General features: G+C 39.9%; 2 protein-coding genes across 5 annotated transcripts in view; one reads left to right on the forward strand and one right to left on the reverse strand.

Moving 5' to 3' along the window:
- Positions 1-3,208, reverse strand: part of serpini1 (serpin peptidase inhibitor, clade I (neuroserpin), member 1) — a 21,531-nt gene extending 18,323 nt beyond the window's left edge. Inside the window, exons 1-2 of one of the 4 annotated variants that reach the window (XM_061046252.1) lie at positions 1,803-1,888; positions 1,337-1,386 (exon numbers count right to left, since the gene is read on the reverse strand). The gene's annotated coding sequence lies outside the window, so the exon portion shown is untranslated. Of the gene's footprint in view, positions 1-1,336; positions 1,387-1,802; positions 2,115-2,996 lie in introns of those variants that run through there. The other 3 variants (XM_061046254.1, XM_061046255.1, XM_061046251.1) reach the window with 3 other exon arrangements.
- On the forward strand, positions 2,663-12,939 carry LOC132980245 (programmed cell death protein 10-like). The gene is made up of 8 exons (XM_061046256.1): positions 2,663-2,814; positions 6,120-6,313; positions 8,205-8,258; positions 8,468-8,585; positions 9,157-9,283; positions 11,545-11,623; positions 11,717-11,799; positions 12,215-12,939. The coding sequence occupies exons 2-8, from the start codon at positions 6,224-6,226 to the stop codon at positions 12,294-12,296; spliced, it is 633 nt and encodes a 210-aa protein (XP_060902239.1). The 5' UTR covers positions 2,663-2,814; positions 6,120-6,223; the 3' UTR covers positions 12,297-12,939.
- Positions 12,940-16,732: the final 3,793 nt, after the last annotated feature.

The following is a 16,732-nucleotide window of genomic DNA, read 5'->3' on the forward strand; positions in this document are numbered from 1 at the left end:
CACCTTAAACTGGGACTATTTTAAAATATTGTAAGGTAACTATACATCAACTATATACATCCAAAAGAATGGAATTCATTTTAGAGGTTTCTTTTTGACTTCACGTATTGATCATCTGTCACCAACACAGATGCATTTCATTTCACTTCGGCACATTTTTATACAGGAAGTGAATTTAAACTCTTAATTCAAATCATTTCCTCTCTCTGCCTCTCTAGAACTCCCTGCTTTAACTCCTGACCTCCTTCTTTCCACACCCTCATCCCCCTCTCTGGCCAGGATGAACCCCTCAGTGTCTTTGCAGCAGCAGGCTGTGCAGGGACAAACCTGCAGCCTGAGTGTGTGTGTGGGAGCTCATTTAGAAAATGTACTTCACCCACCTTTCTTTTTGCTTTCACTAATATTCTGTTTATTTAATAAGACAGTTTAATCAAAACATGAGTGACCATCTGTTTCAGAAAAACAAGCTGTTTAGTTTCATGGTGATCACTTGGGGGGGGGGGGGGGTTATTTTGCACTGGAGCAAATAACAAGTTTGATTCTAGCCTTGGAAAATGGTCACTACACATTTCCTCTGTTCTCAATGCTGAAGTTTTTAATGACAATGTAACTTCAATCCTCCTGCACACACACACACACACACACACACACACACACACACACACACAACATGTGCACAAACACAAAACCAAGGTTATGTTTGGTAGTCACACACTGTGCACGAGTGCTTCTCCCCTCCCTGCTCGTTTTGTTTCGCAAGGCTGATTTGAAAGACATTTAATTATTGAAATGCAATTAATGCAGCGCTCAATGGGAATAGACAGGACACACACGCGCAAACACCACGCACACACACTGACACCAAAGGTATAGCAGAGGGAGGAAACCGCAGCCATGGGAATAGAGATTAACCAGTGATTCAGATGCCTATGGGATTAATACATTGAGATTATGACTGAGCTGGATATTGTTTTTTTCTGAAAATGGAGCAGCTATAACTACAGGACTAAATAGGATTTAGGAGGTCATTTTAGGAGGACACTGAGTTGTCTTTTACTGGTCATCATTTTTGCCCTGTTTTCCTCACATGCGTATAACATTCCTTTGATTTAACTTGAGTTGATATGTCTCTTTCAGGTAATTGGGAAAAAAAAGTCAAGTGTTTTTATATTATGGATGGGCTAAAACAACATGTTTTTTGTTTCAAGATGAACACACATTCACTCATACACAGACTGTGTGCTTTTATAAGGACCAGGCTAATACAGTCTGCCTCATTAATTCACACACACACACACACACACACACACACACACACACACACACATTTACTCACTGCGCCTTAGTCTGTATTTCAAGGACAAGAATCCCACAGCAATACCTGAGCTAGTTTCAAGGGGGGGGACAGAACAAAAATAAGCCCTGCTTTTGTAGACCACCAACCAAAATTAAACAGAACTGGGTGGCGGACACACATTAAGGGCTTTATTCCATTGCCTTGAAAAAAAAATGTTTGGCTCAAATGTGCGTCTCCAGCCACCCCCATATTAAGACCCAACACATGTTGATTCTGACATAATAATCCCTTTTAAATCCTAAAATCCTCTTCTACCAGAACAGATCCCCACATCTTAATAAAATATATCTACGATAAAGCTCAAATGCAGGCTTTTATTTTTTAATCACACAAAAGCACACCAATTGATGTTTGTTTTAGCCTTACTGCCGCGTCATTCGGAAAAATGCGCAGTTACACCCACAGATTCACCCGTTGTTTGTTATTGCATAAAAACGGTACTTACCGATAAACGGAGTAACGTAGGGATGGAGGATGTGTGGTGGGTTTCTCTGCTGCTCTCATCCAGAGCTGCAGCTCGGTGCTTGTTCGTTTGCCGCAGACCCCGCCCCCTCCACAACCATTGGTCCAATGAACGAAGACCAAAGAGTTTCGATTGGGAATCAAAACAACACTCTCTTCTGTTTCCGTCGTTGTTAGTGTGAGGTTACGTTTACATGTTTTCGATACAAACAAGCGGTTTCGTCTGGCAAAATACTATCATTTAAAGTGCTTTTTTCTTTGACCTGACTCATATAACATGCAGACCCGAAGTTACTGTTAAACATAGACCTTTTTCCCCCCATACAATTATCCGGTCTGTAGCCTAACATGCATTAAACCCAAAACTCCCATAGCAATAATTAATAAGCTAAAATGATTAATGAGACTGTTGATTTATAACGCCAACTGTTTGATAGGCTATCCCATAAAATTATCTTGACCTACAACCATAGACAGCAAGCATACAACGCAGTTAAAGTAATTTATTTTTTTATTCCACCTTTATTTTACCTTTATTTTACCAGGCAGAATTGCTTGAGATCAAATTACCTTTTTTTCGAGCAAGGCCTGGCCAAGCACTGTGCTCATAATAATAAACCAATAAATTAATAACACGTTATAACTTCATAAAATCATTTTACCTCTAAACGTACGCTACCTAATGCACACCGGTAAAACTGTTCAAAAATGATATTTTATGTTAACTAAAAGATAAAAAAAACATTTAAAGGCTCTACGCAGCTCTCTTAAGGAAAGCGAAAAAAGGGTTAAAAACTACTCCACCTGCTCCTTCTGGGATTTGAAGTTTACTGTGGTTTCTGTTACAATGGAGACGTATGAGGGAGACTTTCCGAGAGAACTACAACCAGCCTCTCGTGCGATACCAACGGACAGCACTCAGCACCTCCTACCCGGCTCTCAGTGTTTGTCAGGAAGAAAAACTTCCTGAATGACATAAAGCACAACAAGAGAGGGTGAGTAGCCCCCATTTGATAATAAATAACAGTATAATTGGTTTCTTTTTGAGATATCTTTTGTATTTTGGTTGTATTATCATCACCGGATACTTAGCCGGCAGCATAGCGCTTTTTAGCTAAGGGCGGAGTAGATCACCTGCCGTGAACTGGTAATCTCTAACTAGCGAGTTAACTTCTACCTGTAGGTAGGCTATAATTAGCTCCTTCAAAGTATCCACCTTATCGCCATGTTCTCCGTCAATGGAAGCATTAAATAGTCTGCTGTCATGCCTCGCAGCTACTTCCCAACCTCTCCATCAGTGAGTTGAGGTGACTAACTCGTTGGGGTGCAGAGGTTAAAGCCTACAGCATCTCCTCTCGTCACCGTCAGTGTCCTGCTACCATGAGCACAAACACTGTGGCTGTGAACTTCGTGCCATTTGCTGCGTGTCGAGGATAACATTTTTATAGCTTTATACGTTAAGGAAGAACTACAATGGTTCACACAAGTTTTCTGAAAGACCTTTGTCCTTCTGACAGGTGTAACTGCAAGCTATGGAGCAAACACGCACTGTGAGAGATCATTATGATTATTTGTTACACCTTGAGTTAATAGGTTGAATTACCAAGTGTGCCCAGTATCTGTATGCATTGAGATTCTATGAAATATGAATATTACATGTATTTCTGTCAGTGTCATCCTCTTTCCAGTCTTCCCATTTTACTCTAAAATAGTGCAGGAAAGCTTAGCTGATGTTATTGTTAAGACAATTTACAAAGCCGTAGACGACAAATTAAGGTGTTACAGACCCAAATTAAATGTGTGTGTTTTGGCTGTTAATCATCTTAAATGTTTTAATATTGTCTTTATTATCCCTGTAAAGTTCAATTTGATTTGCAGTCAGCAATAATACATCCACCAGGCCAATAGAAAAAATGCAACATAATACCAAAGTTGAAAAAAACAACAACAACGCTATAGCCTAATCCAAAGAGAACAATAATGCATCTGTTGCACTGGATAACCTATTTTCAGAATTTAATTTCTTATTTTTCTTTGATTCATTTACTCTATTGTTGTTGTCAAAGTTGCACGGGCACACCTACCCTCGTGGGCCTGTAGTAATATACATTTGAGCAGTTTCATCCATCAGCTGTTTGAATGGTCTAAAATGGTCCTGGCCGTTGACTGTGTTGACAAAAATGGTCAGAAAACAGCTGGCTATATATATATATATATATATATATTGAAGTATATTTTTTACAACGTTTCCTACATTTTACAACATGGACTGTATGTCATTTTTCTCAAAATATATCACAGTTTCTTCCGTTCATCATTTTCCACTTAAAGAGTTACTAAAACCCACCTTCACGCACCCTACCTAAGTTAGGTTCACATGTACTTCAGGCCCTGTGACACCTCTATTGAGTGTGGTTATAGATATACAATAAGGCACACTTCTACCGACTGTGGAACTTGAACGGGTATTATGTCCAAATATATACCTTGATAACACTAAAAATATGTTAACTTTTCTGTATATGGATCAAACAGTCCACACTCTGTAATTCTGAACTTTCATGTGAAGTACACGCTGGGTTACACACGCCCACTTCTCACTGTGAAGCATTGCTCTGAAGTGCTGCTGAAAGTGGATGTCTGCTGTAAAAGGGGAGGGGGAAAAGGTGAAACCTAGAGAATGAAAGTAAAAGTGAGGGTCTACTGTACATGGACATGAGTGGCAGCTTGACTTAAGAGACACAGTAACCTCTGTTTCTACTGGTTGTAATTACTTGTCCATTTGGTTTTAAGTAAGAGGACAAGCATGCAAATAAATTCAGCTTCAGAGAAGGTTACCTGACCCAAGGCGCAGGGTGTAGTTATATTAACTGACAAAATATATTTAAAAACTTGTGATGGACAACTGAAATATTATGTCAATGAACTATTTTGTTTATTTAACCTTTTAGTGTATTCAACTCTCTGTCATGTATAAGGATACTCTTCACACTAGTAGCATTATCATCATCTATGTTATGATACATTTAAATATTGACCAAAATAATTCGGCTTTTTTTTTTGCCATCCGTCCCAGAGCTAGTTCTCACACACCCCAGCAATGATACTGTATGAGGCCTGAGCTTTACCAGATTTGAAACTTTCAGCCAGAGAGGGCAGCAAAACACTACTTTTCATTCTCCTTTATGCCTACAGACGGTCTGTAACCATGTCTGCTTTTGAGCCCCTTTGTGAATCCCTGATACTCCTCTGATAATCCTCGTCAGTGGACCTGATGATACACTTCTTACTTATGTGATAGAGGGTGTTAGAGCTCTCAGAGGGCAAAGCAAAACAACTAACAAACATTAAAGCCCTCTCAGATACACTCAAAAGTGTAAACTCCCAATCAGGTTATCGGAAGAAGGGATTCACTGCAGTATTAAAAAGTAAAGGCACACACATCAAAACAAACTTGGTATCTTAAGTGTGTCCCTGCCCTCAAATAAATGATCAGTTGCATGATGGGTAAAAAGAAGAGGTATGTCGTAGAATTTCCTGTAAAAGTGTCACACAACAGACAACGGCTGAAGGAGAACAGGTGCTGAAGGCATCATACACAAACGTGTGTGTGTGTGTGTGTGTGTGTGTGTGTGTGTGTGTGTGTGTGTGTGTGTGTGTGTGTGTGTGTGTGTGTGTGTGTGTGTGTGTGTGTGTGTGTGTGTGTGTGTGTGTGTGTGTGTGTGTGTGTGTGTGTGTGTGTGTGTGTGTGTGTGTGTGTGTGAGAAAGAGACAGACCTGTGTGAAAGAGGATATTTCTCTTATATTAACCACGAGGTTTCGCTTCTTATAGCGAAACCCTTATAGCTTTTAGAAAACAATAAGTGTGTGTGCCAGGTTCTAAATTTAGCCTTGATATTTTTATTGCAGCAATAAAGTAGGATTGGGTGTTCCTTATGAAGGTGTGACTCATCTCAGTTTTGTCACCATTGCACCCATTGGAACAGTAAAGTACACACGCCCTCTCACAATGTGACTCTTATGTGATGATCATGACGGAATGGCTTTCTGGGAAGTCGTACACATTTTAATAGGAAGGAATAAAGCAAGACTTTGTTTTAATCATATATTGATTTTTTTTTTGTTGAGTTAAATACATCGCTGACCACATGTTCACTTTTCATACAATAATATTTACATACCAAAGAAAAGTGGTTGAGAGTATAACTGTTGACTTTTATTTGAAATCCTCTCTAGGCCCCCCTTTTCCTCATCTCTTGTTCTGCTTGCTCACATTTGCTGCCCTCCTCCTCCTCCTCAGGTCCTTGTCCGTTTCCATTCTGTCAGTCTCTGCGAGTGATTAAACGTGCTGAAACTGGCACCAGCGGACAAGCACACAAACAAAGGGCCATTGATCGGTCAAGGATGACCATGGAAGACACGAGGAATGAAGCGGACACTGCCTCAACAGTTACGATGGCTCTCTACAGTGTCATGTATCCCGTCTTTGACCAGGTAAAGAAGGCTGGGTTTCAGTTCAAAAGGGAATTTACATGCAGATGCTTGTCGTAAGAGAAAGGAACGTAGAAGACTAGTTACAGTGAAATCAGAATGCTAATCGAGTGAGTTATCTCCTCATCTTCCTGACAGATTGCTACCAGACATTTCTGAATCCTCTAGATAAAGTGCTAATCCATTGAACATTCCTTTAGTGCAGCCATGAAAAGATTTTTGTATTTCATTGAAATATCTATGTTGTCATGGTGACCACAGAATACATTGTAATTGTAGGTGAAATATTTTAGTTTTGTCAACCTGAAAGTAAGCATCTGTTTGATACCCTTGACAGAAAGCTAACAGGATTTTTCCTTTAGATTTTAGATTATTGCAGAAAAAACATTATGTGGCAAACAAAGGTTTATGGAACCAGTAAGTTTTGTTCAAGAGGATCATCTTGATTGATGATATTGACATGTTTGAGTATAGTAAATGACATCACCAGATGTTAGTAGCTAACGTTAGGCTATATAACAAGCTACAACAGGTCGCATGACTTTAGTGCCACCACTACAAAGGTTCCAGCTTTTTAAAAAAATGTTTTAACCAGGATGACATCCTGACACAAACCTCTGTTGTCTCTTATAACCACTTGATAGCACACTCCGTGTAAAGTAAAAGCTTAAAAAACCAGGGGTGGAATATCTAATGTTGTCAACAGAAAAGTTCAACTCTGTAGCGTGTGCTCTACTTCAGGAATCTAACCAACAAAATCATCCAATAAACCTTTTGGACTTCGAGACAGGGCAGCAGGAATTGCAAAAATGTTTGCTTATTTCCTGGCTTAGGGACTCATTCCTGCAGGAGAAAAAAACACACACATATAAATGTTAAGAACCCAAAACTGAAAACTATGAAATACACAACACAAGAGGTTCAAAGGGGAACATTTTAAATCAAAGGAGGCAAGGGGAAGAAAATCAATGTGGAACAACAAATGTGGCAGCACATACCGAGAACAAAATAAAGAACAAAATAATTGGGCCATTTATCAAAGAATAACATAGAACTTTACTTAAGCAATTAAAACGCTTATTCTCTTTTCTTCATTTGAAGGGTAACATACACAGATACTTGTAGGGCAAGCCTTCTCATATGGTTCCATGGAGGACAGATAGATTGTGAAGTATCGGGAAAGCACTTCAGATTTGACAACTTTTGGAAACTTTTTTTTACAGGTGCCCTGGTGGCTCATGAGTTTGTGCTGCTGACCATGTAATCACATCATTCCTCTCTCTCTCTCTCTCTCTCTCTCTCTCTCTCTCTCTCTCTCTCTCTCTCTCCACCTCTCTCCACCTCTCTCCACTCATTTCCTGTCCATCCACTCTCCAACAGAGATTACACTCGCATTAAAAGTTTAAATGCCAAACTTACGACTAGTGCCACTCGTCGGCTCATCTCACACCGGATCGCTTCGACTGTTTTTAAGTGTTTCATTTTTGTTTTGTTTTAGTATTTCACATTCTCTTAGTGATGCTTTATACATAAGTAATAATTAAAAGGCACTTTATTGTCACCCTATGGGAGTATATTGGGAACTGATAGACATTGAAAACCTGTTTATTTGTTCAGGTTGTAATACCACAATATCAGCTCAGAGGCTTGGAATAGTCTTCAATTCTCTTCAAGTTTAGATGGAGAATACAGATGGGCAGACTTAACACAGCTTTTCACAACACAATAACACAAAGTCCTCCTTTGATATTGCAGGAAGCATTGGCTTGTATGTACTCTCTGCAGAATTACATTTCAGGACAGAGGAGAAGCCGTGATAAGAGCAAAGCCGGTGTGTGTGTGTGTGATGTTTTGTGCTGCTGACTTGTGTTTGTGTGTGTATTATAACTTTCAGTTGGAGAGCATCAACTTATCAGCTGCACAGACCTTGAGAGCTGCTTTCATAAAGGTAAAAAAAAAATTTATTTTGTCTGTTTTTATGTTTCATGGCATGGTACTGCAATCTTTCCTGTAAGGCCAAAAACTTTTTTCATTACAAATAATTTAAGACCGTGAACTTCTGATTAATCTTTTAGAATTGATGGAATTTAGCTCTACAGTAGACCAAGACAGGCGCTGATTGCTTTCAGTGCAGCTGTATGTGTGTGTGTGTTTCAGGCAGAGCAGGAAAACCCGGGTCTGACCCAGGATATCGTTATGAAAATACTGGAGAAGAAAAAGTTAAGAATCAACTACAGTGAGTGTCTACTTCGCATGGCTGGAGATGATGTGAAAGGTAAGGACAGAAGGATAAATTATGATATGACATGTAGACATTTAATGTGTTGCTCTATGCAAAGGACAGCTCAGCAGGCTGGATGAATATCATCATAGCTTTCTGTGGTGCATCAGTCAATGCTACGGTAGTCTAATTCTCCACTAGGGGGAGCTGTTTCTCCACAAATCAGCTGCTCTCCACTTCTAAAATGTTCCTCACTCTCAGCCTGTAATTGAATTCCTTGTGCCATGTACAGTGATTGATGGTAGTAATGAATTCACACATGCACACGCACAATTTGGATGAATTTTAAATGTACCTCCTGCAAGGCACAGCCCAACTTCTACCTTAATCCTGCTTTCACTCAACAAGCCAAACACTGACACTTTAAACTGCCTGCACACGCTTCGACACATTTCTATTTGATCCTGAATTCACATGCACTGTGTTTTTTTTTTTATAAATGTAGTGCAGTGTCGTTAATTGCTTCATTTCAGTCTCCCTCAAAGTTCTTTTTGAATGTGTGTTGACATGCCTGTCACCGAGGAGTTTGACGTCTGTATTTTTCTTGTCCTCTTTGTATTTTCAGAGTTTCTGATTGACAGGCCAGAGCCCGAGTTCCAGGAGCTAAACGAGAGAGCCCGATCTCTGAAACACATCCTCAGCACATTACCAGATGAGCTCAATGACAGAGCAGGCTTCCTACAGACCATCAAGTAAGGCGGCCCAGTGTGTGTGTGTGTGTGTGTGTGTGTGTGTGTGTGTGTGTGTGTGTGTGTGTGTGTGTGTGTGTGTGTGTGTGTGTGTGTGTGTGTGTGTGTGTGTGTGTGTGTGTGTGTGTGTGTGTGTGTGTGTGTGTGTGTGTGTGTGTGTGTGTGTGTGTGTGTGTGTGTGTGTGTGTGTGTGTGTGTGTGTGTGTGTGTGTGTGTGTGTGTGTGTGTGTGTGTGTGTGTGTGTGTGTGTGTGTGTGTGTGTGTGTGTGTGTGTGTGTGTTTGCACAGTATACACCAGGTCACATCTCTGTAGCTGATTTTCTGATTTTATTATATATATATATACATTTATTGTATAGAACAAAGGTCTTTATGATGAAGACCATTATTGCAACTATTGTTTGACAAATTGTGGATTAGGTGGAATTGAGTAGATATTCAATCCAAAAACATGAGTGGCTGTAAAGAGATACACATTTTCTCTATGCAGCATAATGGGACAAAGACGAGTAAGCACTAGCCCAAAATCTCTTAATAGTTCCTCTGGTCGTCTGTTAAGCTGGTACATTGGTGGTTTGGGACGAATAAACACAGACTGCACAAACAGCGCAATAGTGTTATTCATGTGAATAATGGGTGAGAATTTGCTTCATGTGCTGACTGAACACACTGTAAGAGCTCTGGTCCACAAGCTAACACACAGGAAGCCATTTTTGTGTTACAACAGCATTTTCTTTTTAGCAAGATAATGTGTGTTTGCAATATAAATGAGCAAAAATAATGATAGCAATTAAAGGAGAAATGTGTAACTTTGACATCTAGTGTTTAAAACGGGTACTGCAGTCCAAATTCAAAACATTAAAGAGAGCTGCCTCGCCCTGACCCCTCCTCCCTAAAGTCGATCCGCACACAGGTTGTCATGTCACGGACAGGAAAGCTTCTGTTATTTTTACCAGCTCTGCATCAGTCTTGAAACCTTTCTGCGCTCTACCCTATCTCTATTTTTAAAAAGCAACTCCAATATTTATCCTTGTTTTACCGACTTTTTTGGCCATGGAGCTTAACTTGAAAAATGCCGAGGCTTTTTAGGTTGGGTAGAATCAGTTATATCTGTACAAATTCCTTTGCCCGTTACCATCGCTGCAACACCTGTTGGGTTACCGTTTGCTTGGCAAACTGAGGAGCGTCCAAAACAGGTGTTTGGGGGTGCCTTAAAACCGCCTACCTTCTCTGGTAAAAATCAAATACAGACCATTCTTGACCAGAATTGAAACTCAGAAGGAGGACATACTGGCTGCCGTGTTGTTGTGAGAGAAGCCAGTATTTCAATACAGCATGTTTCCTTAATATCTGATGATATAGTAACGTCATCTTACGATTGAATTCAGTTGATATCTTATATATTGCTCCTTTAAAGCTAGGGTTGTAATTTGATGTACAAGCACTGTTTGTAATATTGAGGATATTCTCTTTCTTGCTTGGACAAGAAAAGTGAAAAGAAATAACCCAGTATACTCCTCGCTGTCACAGATTTAATTTGCACTGAACCCTTTCCCTCCACCAATAGACCGGCAGATGATGTTCATGTGTTTGAAAGTGTTTGATGACCCCCCCCCCCCCCATCAAGGGGTTGATTTGCTATATCAGGGAAAAGTTAATAATAATTACAATAATCATAATTCAAAAACAGCATTTTGAGCATCTGGTTGAAGATCACTGTAACGTGTCAGAATAAGAAAACAAGTATGCACAACTGAAGTTCATAGATGCTGATCTTCATGTTGACGTTTCCTCATGTAATGGGATAGCGATGACTCAGCTGTAGGTTCTCAGCATGCCAGTATATATATCCCTTACCACTGCACTATACCCACACATTAAAGAGAGAAAGTGAGAGATGTTTCATTTTTTCTTGGCCCACTTTGCCATTATTTTGATGGAATTCAATACTCTTAGTGAGTCACTGCTTAAGTTACTTACCAAGCGGAGGGCTTAGGAAAAAATAAAAAATCAATTCAAAGGGAATGCTAAAAAAAAAAAAAAAAAAAATTCAAGTTATGCAACGGTATATTGCCAGTGCTTAGGAAGGGAGAAAAAAATGAAGGTGACGAAGCATGTTGGGATAAAAAGAGGGAAGATAAAGGAGACAAGGAGCAGGATCAAAGATTCCAAGTAACTTGAGTGCATCGGTGCCTGATAAAAACAGACAGATTGAGAGATATTGTTTTTCTTAACAAGGACCTATTTGTGCTTGTCACCCTCAGAGACATTGCCAGTGCCATCAAGGAGCTGCTCGACACAGTGAACACTGTCTTCAGGAAATACCAGTATCGGAACAGACGGGTAAATAGATACTTGAAGGGGAAAAACTGCAGATGTACAAACCTTTCTGTGAAATGAGTGGAGCTCAAAGGGATGTCTGTGTTTATTGGTTAGGCACTGGAAAGGCAGAAGAAAGAGTTTGTGAAAAACTCCAAGAGCTTCAGTGACACACTCAAAACGTACTTCAAAGATGGAAAGTATGACACTGTTCCTTGTTTATTCTCGCTTTTTGGACTTTTTTTTTTTCTTCCTCTGTCTCATCACACACTTGTTCAACCTCTTCTATTAACTATTGCACGCACAACAACCGACACATTTAATAGCTGTACACGCACATGCCATTCACACACACACACACACACACACACACACTGTCACCAGCATGTAAATGGTTGTCGTTTGATCACAGGCCCGCTTCTATCAAATCCACCAGTGCTGAATAATTCCCTTGACCCATTTCCTGTGGATTCATGCTGGCTTGTATTCTCTGAAGCCTGACATTCTTCATTGCAACCAGATCAAAGTGTTTCCTGGATCAACCCTAAATATATGGTTCCATTTTCTGTACGATTGACACGTGTGTCCTTGTGTCTCTGTCACACTTGTTTCCAGAGCGATCAACGTGTTTGTCAGCGCCAACCGACTCACTCACCAAACCAACATGATCCTGCAGGCCTTCAAGACGGTGGTGTAGCAGCCCGAGAGGACATTTTGATAAGAGAATAGATGATGTGAGGCTTTGTAATTTGTAAAGACTTTTTTTTTATTATTTTTTGGCTGTATAATTTATAAGTCTGGGGCTTTGAGGGGAGATCAGGTAGTCTGAGGTTCAAAGCAAATCAGGTTGACAGTAATTGCTTGGGATTTTTAGCTCTCTTTTATGTTGTTCTTTTATCAGATTCTTAAGTCGATATATCTCCCTTCCTTTATATATTTCCCTCTGTGTTCAGAACGGTGTAGCTCTGAAAAAAGTTCACAAGAAATGTGATTATTCCCCCATGTCCTTAAAAGTTTGGGGATTGCACAAATCTAAAAGAAGTGCAATGAAAAGAAATTGTATTAAGTTTCCAAATTCTCTCCATCTTGTCATTCTTCTATTGTAAAAGATCATCTTGAGCTATACGGCAGTATCATATACTTGGTACCAATACTCTGGCACTATCAGCATACATCACATTTAACTTAAATCTGATATGTTCTTATCCTGAATGGAAATCAAGATGTGCAGTAATGTTTATGCATTGAAATGGAGGATGTGTTCACTGTCTGCTTTCTTTGTGCTGTCTGCTCCACCGTGTGCATCATAAAGAACAACACTAAAGGTGAGCAGTAACTCAGATGACTGTGCTGTCTTTCTTTTTTAAATAGAGCTACAGATTGTGTGTGAAGACTTAATGTGTCTAACAATTGATTGCTTAAAAACAAGGACAACAAAGCTGGAGAAGCAGGAGGGGTAAAACTAAAGGTAGAACTTTAATGTATGATGAAATAAGGTATTTGTGTATTTAAATAGTGAATACAGCAGGTGATCAGGTATACAAACTTTTAAGATAATACAATATGATTTGGAATGAGTCTGCACTTGCATTTGCTCTATCAGATTTTTCTATCTGTCTGCAGATTCTAACATTGTGTGATGACCCCTAAATCTTTAGACAGGTTTGTGTCGTGGTATGGATGTAAATGGTATTGAGCTTGTATAACACTTTTCTAGTCTTCTGACTACTCAAAGCGCTTTTACACCGCAGGTCACACCTACCCATTCACACACTGATGGCAGAGGTTGCTATGTAGAGAGACCATCAGAAATAACTAATTGCATTCATACATATACTTACGCCGCCGCTGACAGAGCAGCAGGAGCAAAATCTGGGTTAAGGCAAGGCAAGGCAAGTTTATTTATATAGCACATTTCAACAACAAGGCAATTCAAAGTGCTTCACACAAGACATCAAAAGCATCATGACTGATGGAAAAAGAAACATTAAATTACCCGTATTTAAAAATCACTAAAACAATCACAGAGAAGAACCAATAGGACAATCCTTGGCATTTTTACTACCTTCAAATCCCAGATTTGAAGGACTTATGTGAAATTTTCCCTGAATCCTGAAAAAGTCTTGACATGATGAGTATTTTTATTTTTTTAGATTTATTTTTGGGCTTTTTGTGCCTTTAGTGGAGAGAGGATAGTGGATAGAGTCAGAAATCAGGGAGAGAGAGAGTGGGGAATGACATGTGGGAAAGGAGCCACTGGCCGGATTCGAACCCGGGCCGTCCGCGTGGAAGACCATTGCCTCCATACATGGGGTGCGCGCACTAACCAATAGCCCACCAGCGCCCTGGATGCATATTTTTACGGTTGTACACAGAATCTAAAATAATTTAAGTTAAATAAACATGTCTTGCCCAAGGACACATCGGACATGTTGCTGCTGGAGCTGGGGATTGAACCTCTAACCTTCCGGTTGAGAGACGACCGACAGCACCAACTGAGCCACAGCCGCCTGACGTGAGGTTCATTAAGTATCGTACAAGGAAAGCAAAATCTGTTTTATCTGTTTGCAAATTTGAATCATCAAATTGGTTATATTTGAAGCGACTGTTGAAAGTATTACTTCAGATGGAAGCATCTTGTTCGTCACCTGCAAGACATTTCTGCCTGTCGGACCTCCACCAGTGCCAATGGGCCAGCAGCAGAGTTGTCAGCTGGGAGCCACCTTTCAAAGATGTTTCGCTCCTTTCATCCCAGAACGTCTCTGGGTGGTGTTCAGCCTTTTCACTAACAGTAATGTGGTGCACGTAACCATAAGATATTACCAATAAAGGTATCACTGTTGTCTATTGTCCATCTATTTCTATGTTAGAAATATATATCATCCATTTCAAAAAGTCTGAAAAAGGGCAGCACAGCTACAGCCACAGGAGCAACCACATACTTTTAAATGACTGGCTGAAAGAGTCTGTATGTATAGCACTAAGTGGTTTAAGGATTTGATAACAAACACTATAAGTGAAGTAGTAAGATAAAACTGTACATCATTCTCAGACTAATAAATGATAACTATGATGGACATGATGACATTTCCAGCATTGGAGGCATCACGTTTCATAAAAGGCCTTGGTTAAACTTGCTAAGTTAAATACAGCTGAACTTGATCATACATTAACTTTCTTTATCTTTTACTATATCTTCATGTTTTACTTCATTGCAATGACCCAATACATTTTCCCTTGAATAAGTAAGTTGGAAAAATAAACACCAGTACTTGAAATTGGACGCTAGAGTCATGAAGAGTGTGTTGAAAATAAATAAAAAAATACTTTTCTTCCTATTGAAAATCAAAGAGGTCTTTCATTGAGAAAGATTTCCAAAAGTGGGTTTCTTCAGTTTGAAATTGTTGTATGAAAGTGCTTCATTTCTGCCGGCTTGCCCTTGCGTCCTTTCTTTCTCCGCCTGCCCGTCTTTCCTCACAGTCTTAAAGATCCGTACCATTCCCCCCCCCCCCCCTCATTCCAGCAACTTTATTCTTCTCCCTGTATAATAGTGGATTTTCCATGGTGGATTTGTGGTGGGCTATTTTGGGCTCTGCACTGGCTCCTGCATGCACCACTGTAATCCAATTGTGATAGTGTTAATTTTTAAAGCTTTATTATTGAAATTGCTGAGACCTAATTTTCCTGATCCTGTCACCGTTGACGACTGCAGTAATCAGCTAATTCAACTTATTCCAGGATATTAAGTCACACGCAGGGATTGGTTTTGGTCATTGAAGCAGCGAGGGAGAGAGGAAGGCGATTGTATCTATAGTTTATGTGCAGCTTCTCGTGAGAAGTCATACAGACGATATATTTGTCTCATTATAACAAATCCCTCTTATGTCGTGTGTGTGTGTGTGTGTTTGTTTGTGTGTACAGCTTAAGTGACCTGCTGGAAATCACATCTCAAAGGTATTTGAATGGCACTAAAAAGTTCTGGTGGCTTGTGTGTTTGTGCTTTTTTGTAATCTATTTGTATTTGTATTCAATGCTCTTTATGAGTGGCAGTAATATAACACTGCTCTTTTGTTATTATCTGTGTTGCTATAGCTTTGGTTGTGTGTGTTTTGTGTATTTTTGTAGGGCGGTAATTGTACTTCACAGGGGTTACTTTCTCTCCAGTGCCTAATCTATGAATAGAAAACACACACACACACACACACACACACACACACACACACACACTGTGTTGCATACTGACCTAGACTCACAAACAACTCTTTTTGACTGCTTGGTTGCCGGGAAACTTAGCCTGAGTCTTTGAGAGTGAGGGATAATAAAAGAAAAGAAATGTGTGTGTGGCCTCTGCCACTGTCTCTTCTACAGGGGGCAGCTACAGCTGTTAACTCTCTCCGGGTGTTTGCTGCAGCCAGGGCTGAAGGCGTTGATTGCTTCTCAGAAATCGGCACCTTAGACAAACCTCTGGATGCATAGCTCCTTGTATCAGCTGAATCAAATCACCTTCAAGACTGGACCCTGCAGAGCCCCAAAAAGACCAAGCTAGAGGGTGAATATTTGTTTGAAATGTCATACATTTAAAAAATGATCTTTCAACACATCAGAGGATGGGGAGTCTGGGGCAGTTTACTCAGGACAGCTATTAAGGACTGACAGGATGAAATAGGTCGTCTTGGTAAGTTTGTTATGAAGTGAGAAAATGTGAATACAGATCTACTACACAAGCTTGTTCGTTAAAAAAAAACTTGACTGAAGTGTGTGTACACACTGGCAGCATTTGAAGGGTACAACTAACTTGAGAGTGATATTGCCTTAGCCCAGAGCCTATCATTATGTAGTTTCAGCCTGGTGCTGAGATGGCTTTTTGGACAGTTTGACTGCAGTGGATAGTACTCTGTGCAACTTTTACAAACCGCAGATAGAAATCCAGGAGTGAATGACTTGAGACTTGACTGGACCTGAAGTGGCCATCTAAGAATAAAAAAAAAGACAGCCAGGTAAGTGGGTTTGTATCAGATATTATAGCACTAAAACATGTTTTGCTTTTTTGTCGATTGAGTTATATTGCAGATTGTACTTGTCTGAAGTTGGCCCCTAAATGATAAAAGCACCGACATATCAGATGTTTACAAC

Source organism: Labrus mixtus, chromosome 9, assembly GCF_963584025.1.
Source record: "Labrus mixtus chromosome 9, fLabMix1.1, whole genome shotgun sequence".
In the NCBI taxonomy this organism is placed as follows: Eukaryota; Metazoa; Chordata; class Actinopteri; order Labriformes; family Labridae; genus Labrus; species Labrus mixtus.

What these genes read in the sequence shown, in the direction of transcription:
- LOC132980245 (XM_061046256.1), top strand. Translation starts at nt 6,224, where the DNA reads ATGACCATGGAAGACACGAGGAATGAAGCGGACACTGCCTCAACAGTT. An exon ending in TGAGAGCTGCTTTCATAAAG is followed by an intron (nt 8,259 to 8,467) that starts GTAAAAAAAAAA and finishes TGTGTGTTTCAG; the next exon opens with GCAGAGCAGGAAAACCCGGG. An exon ending in ACCAGTATCGGAACAGACGG is followed by an intron (nt 11,624 to 11,716) that starts GTAAATAGATAC and finishes TTTATTGGTTAG; the next exon opens with GCACTGGAAAGGCAGAAGAA.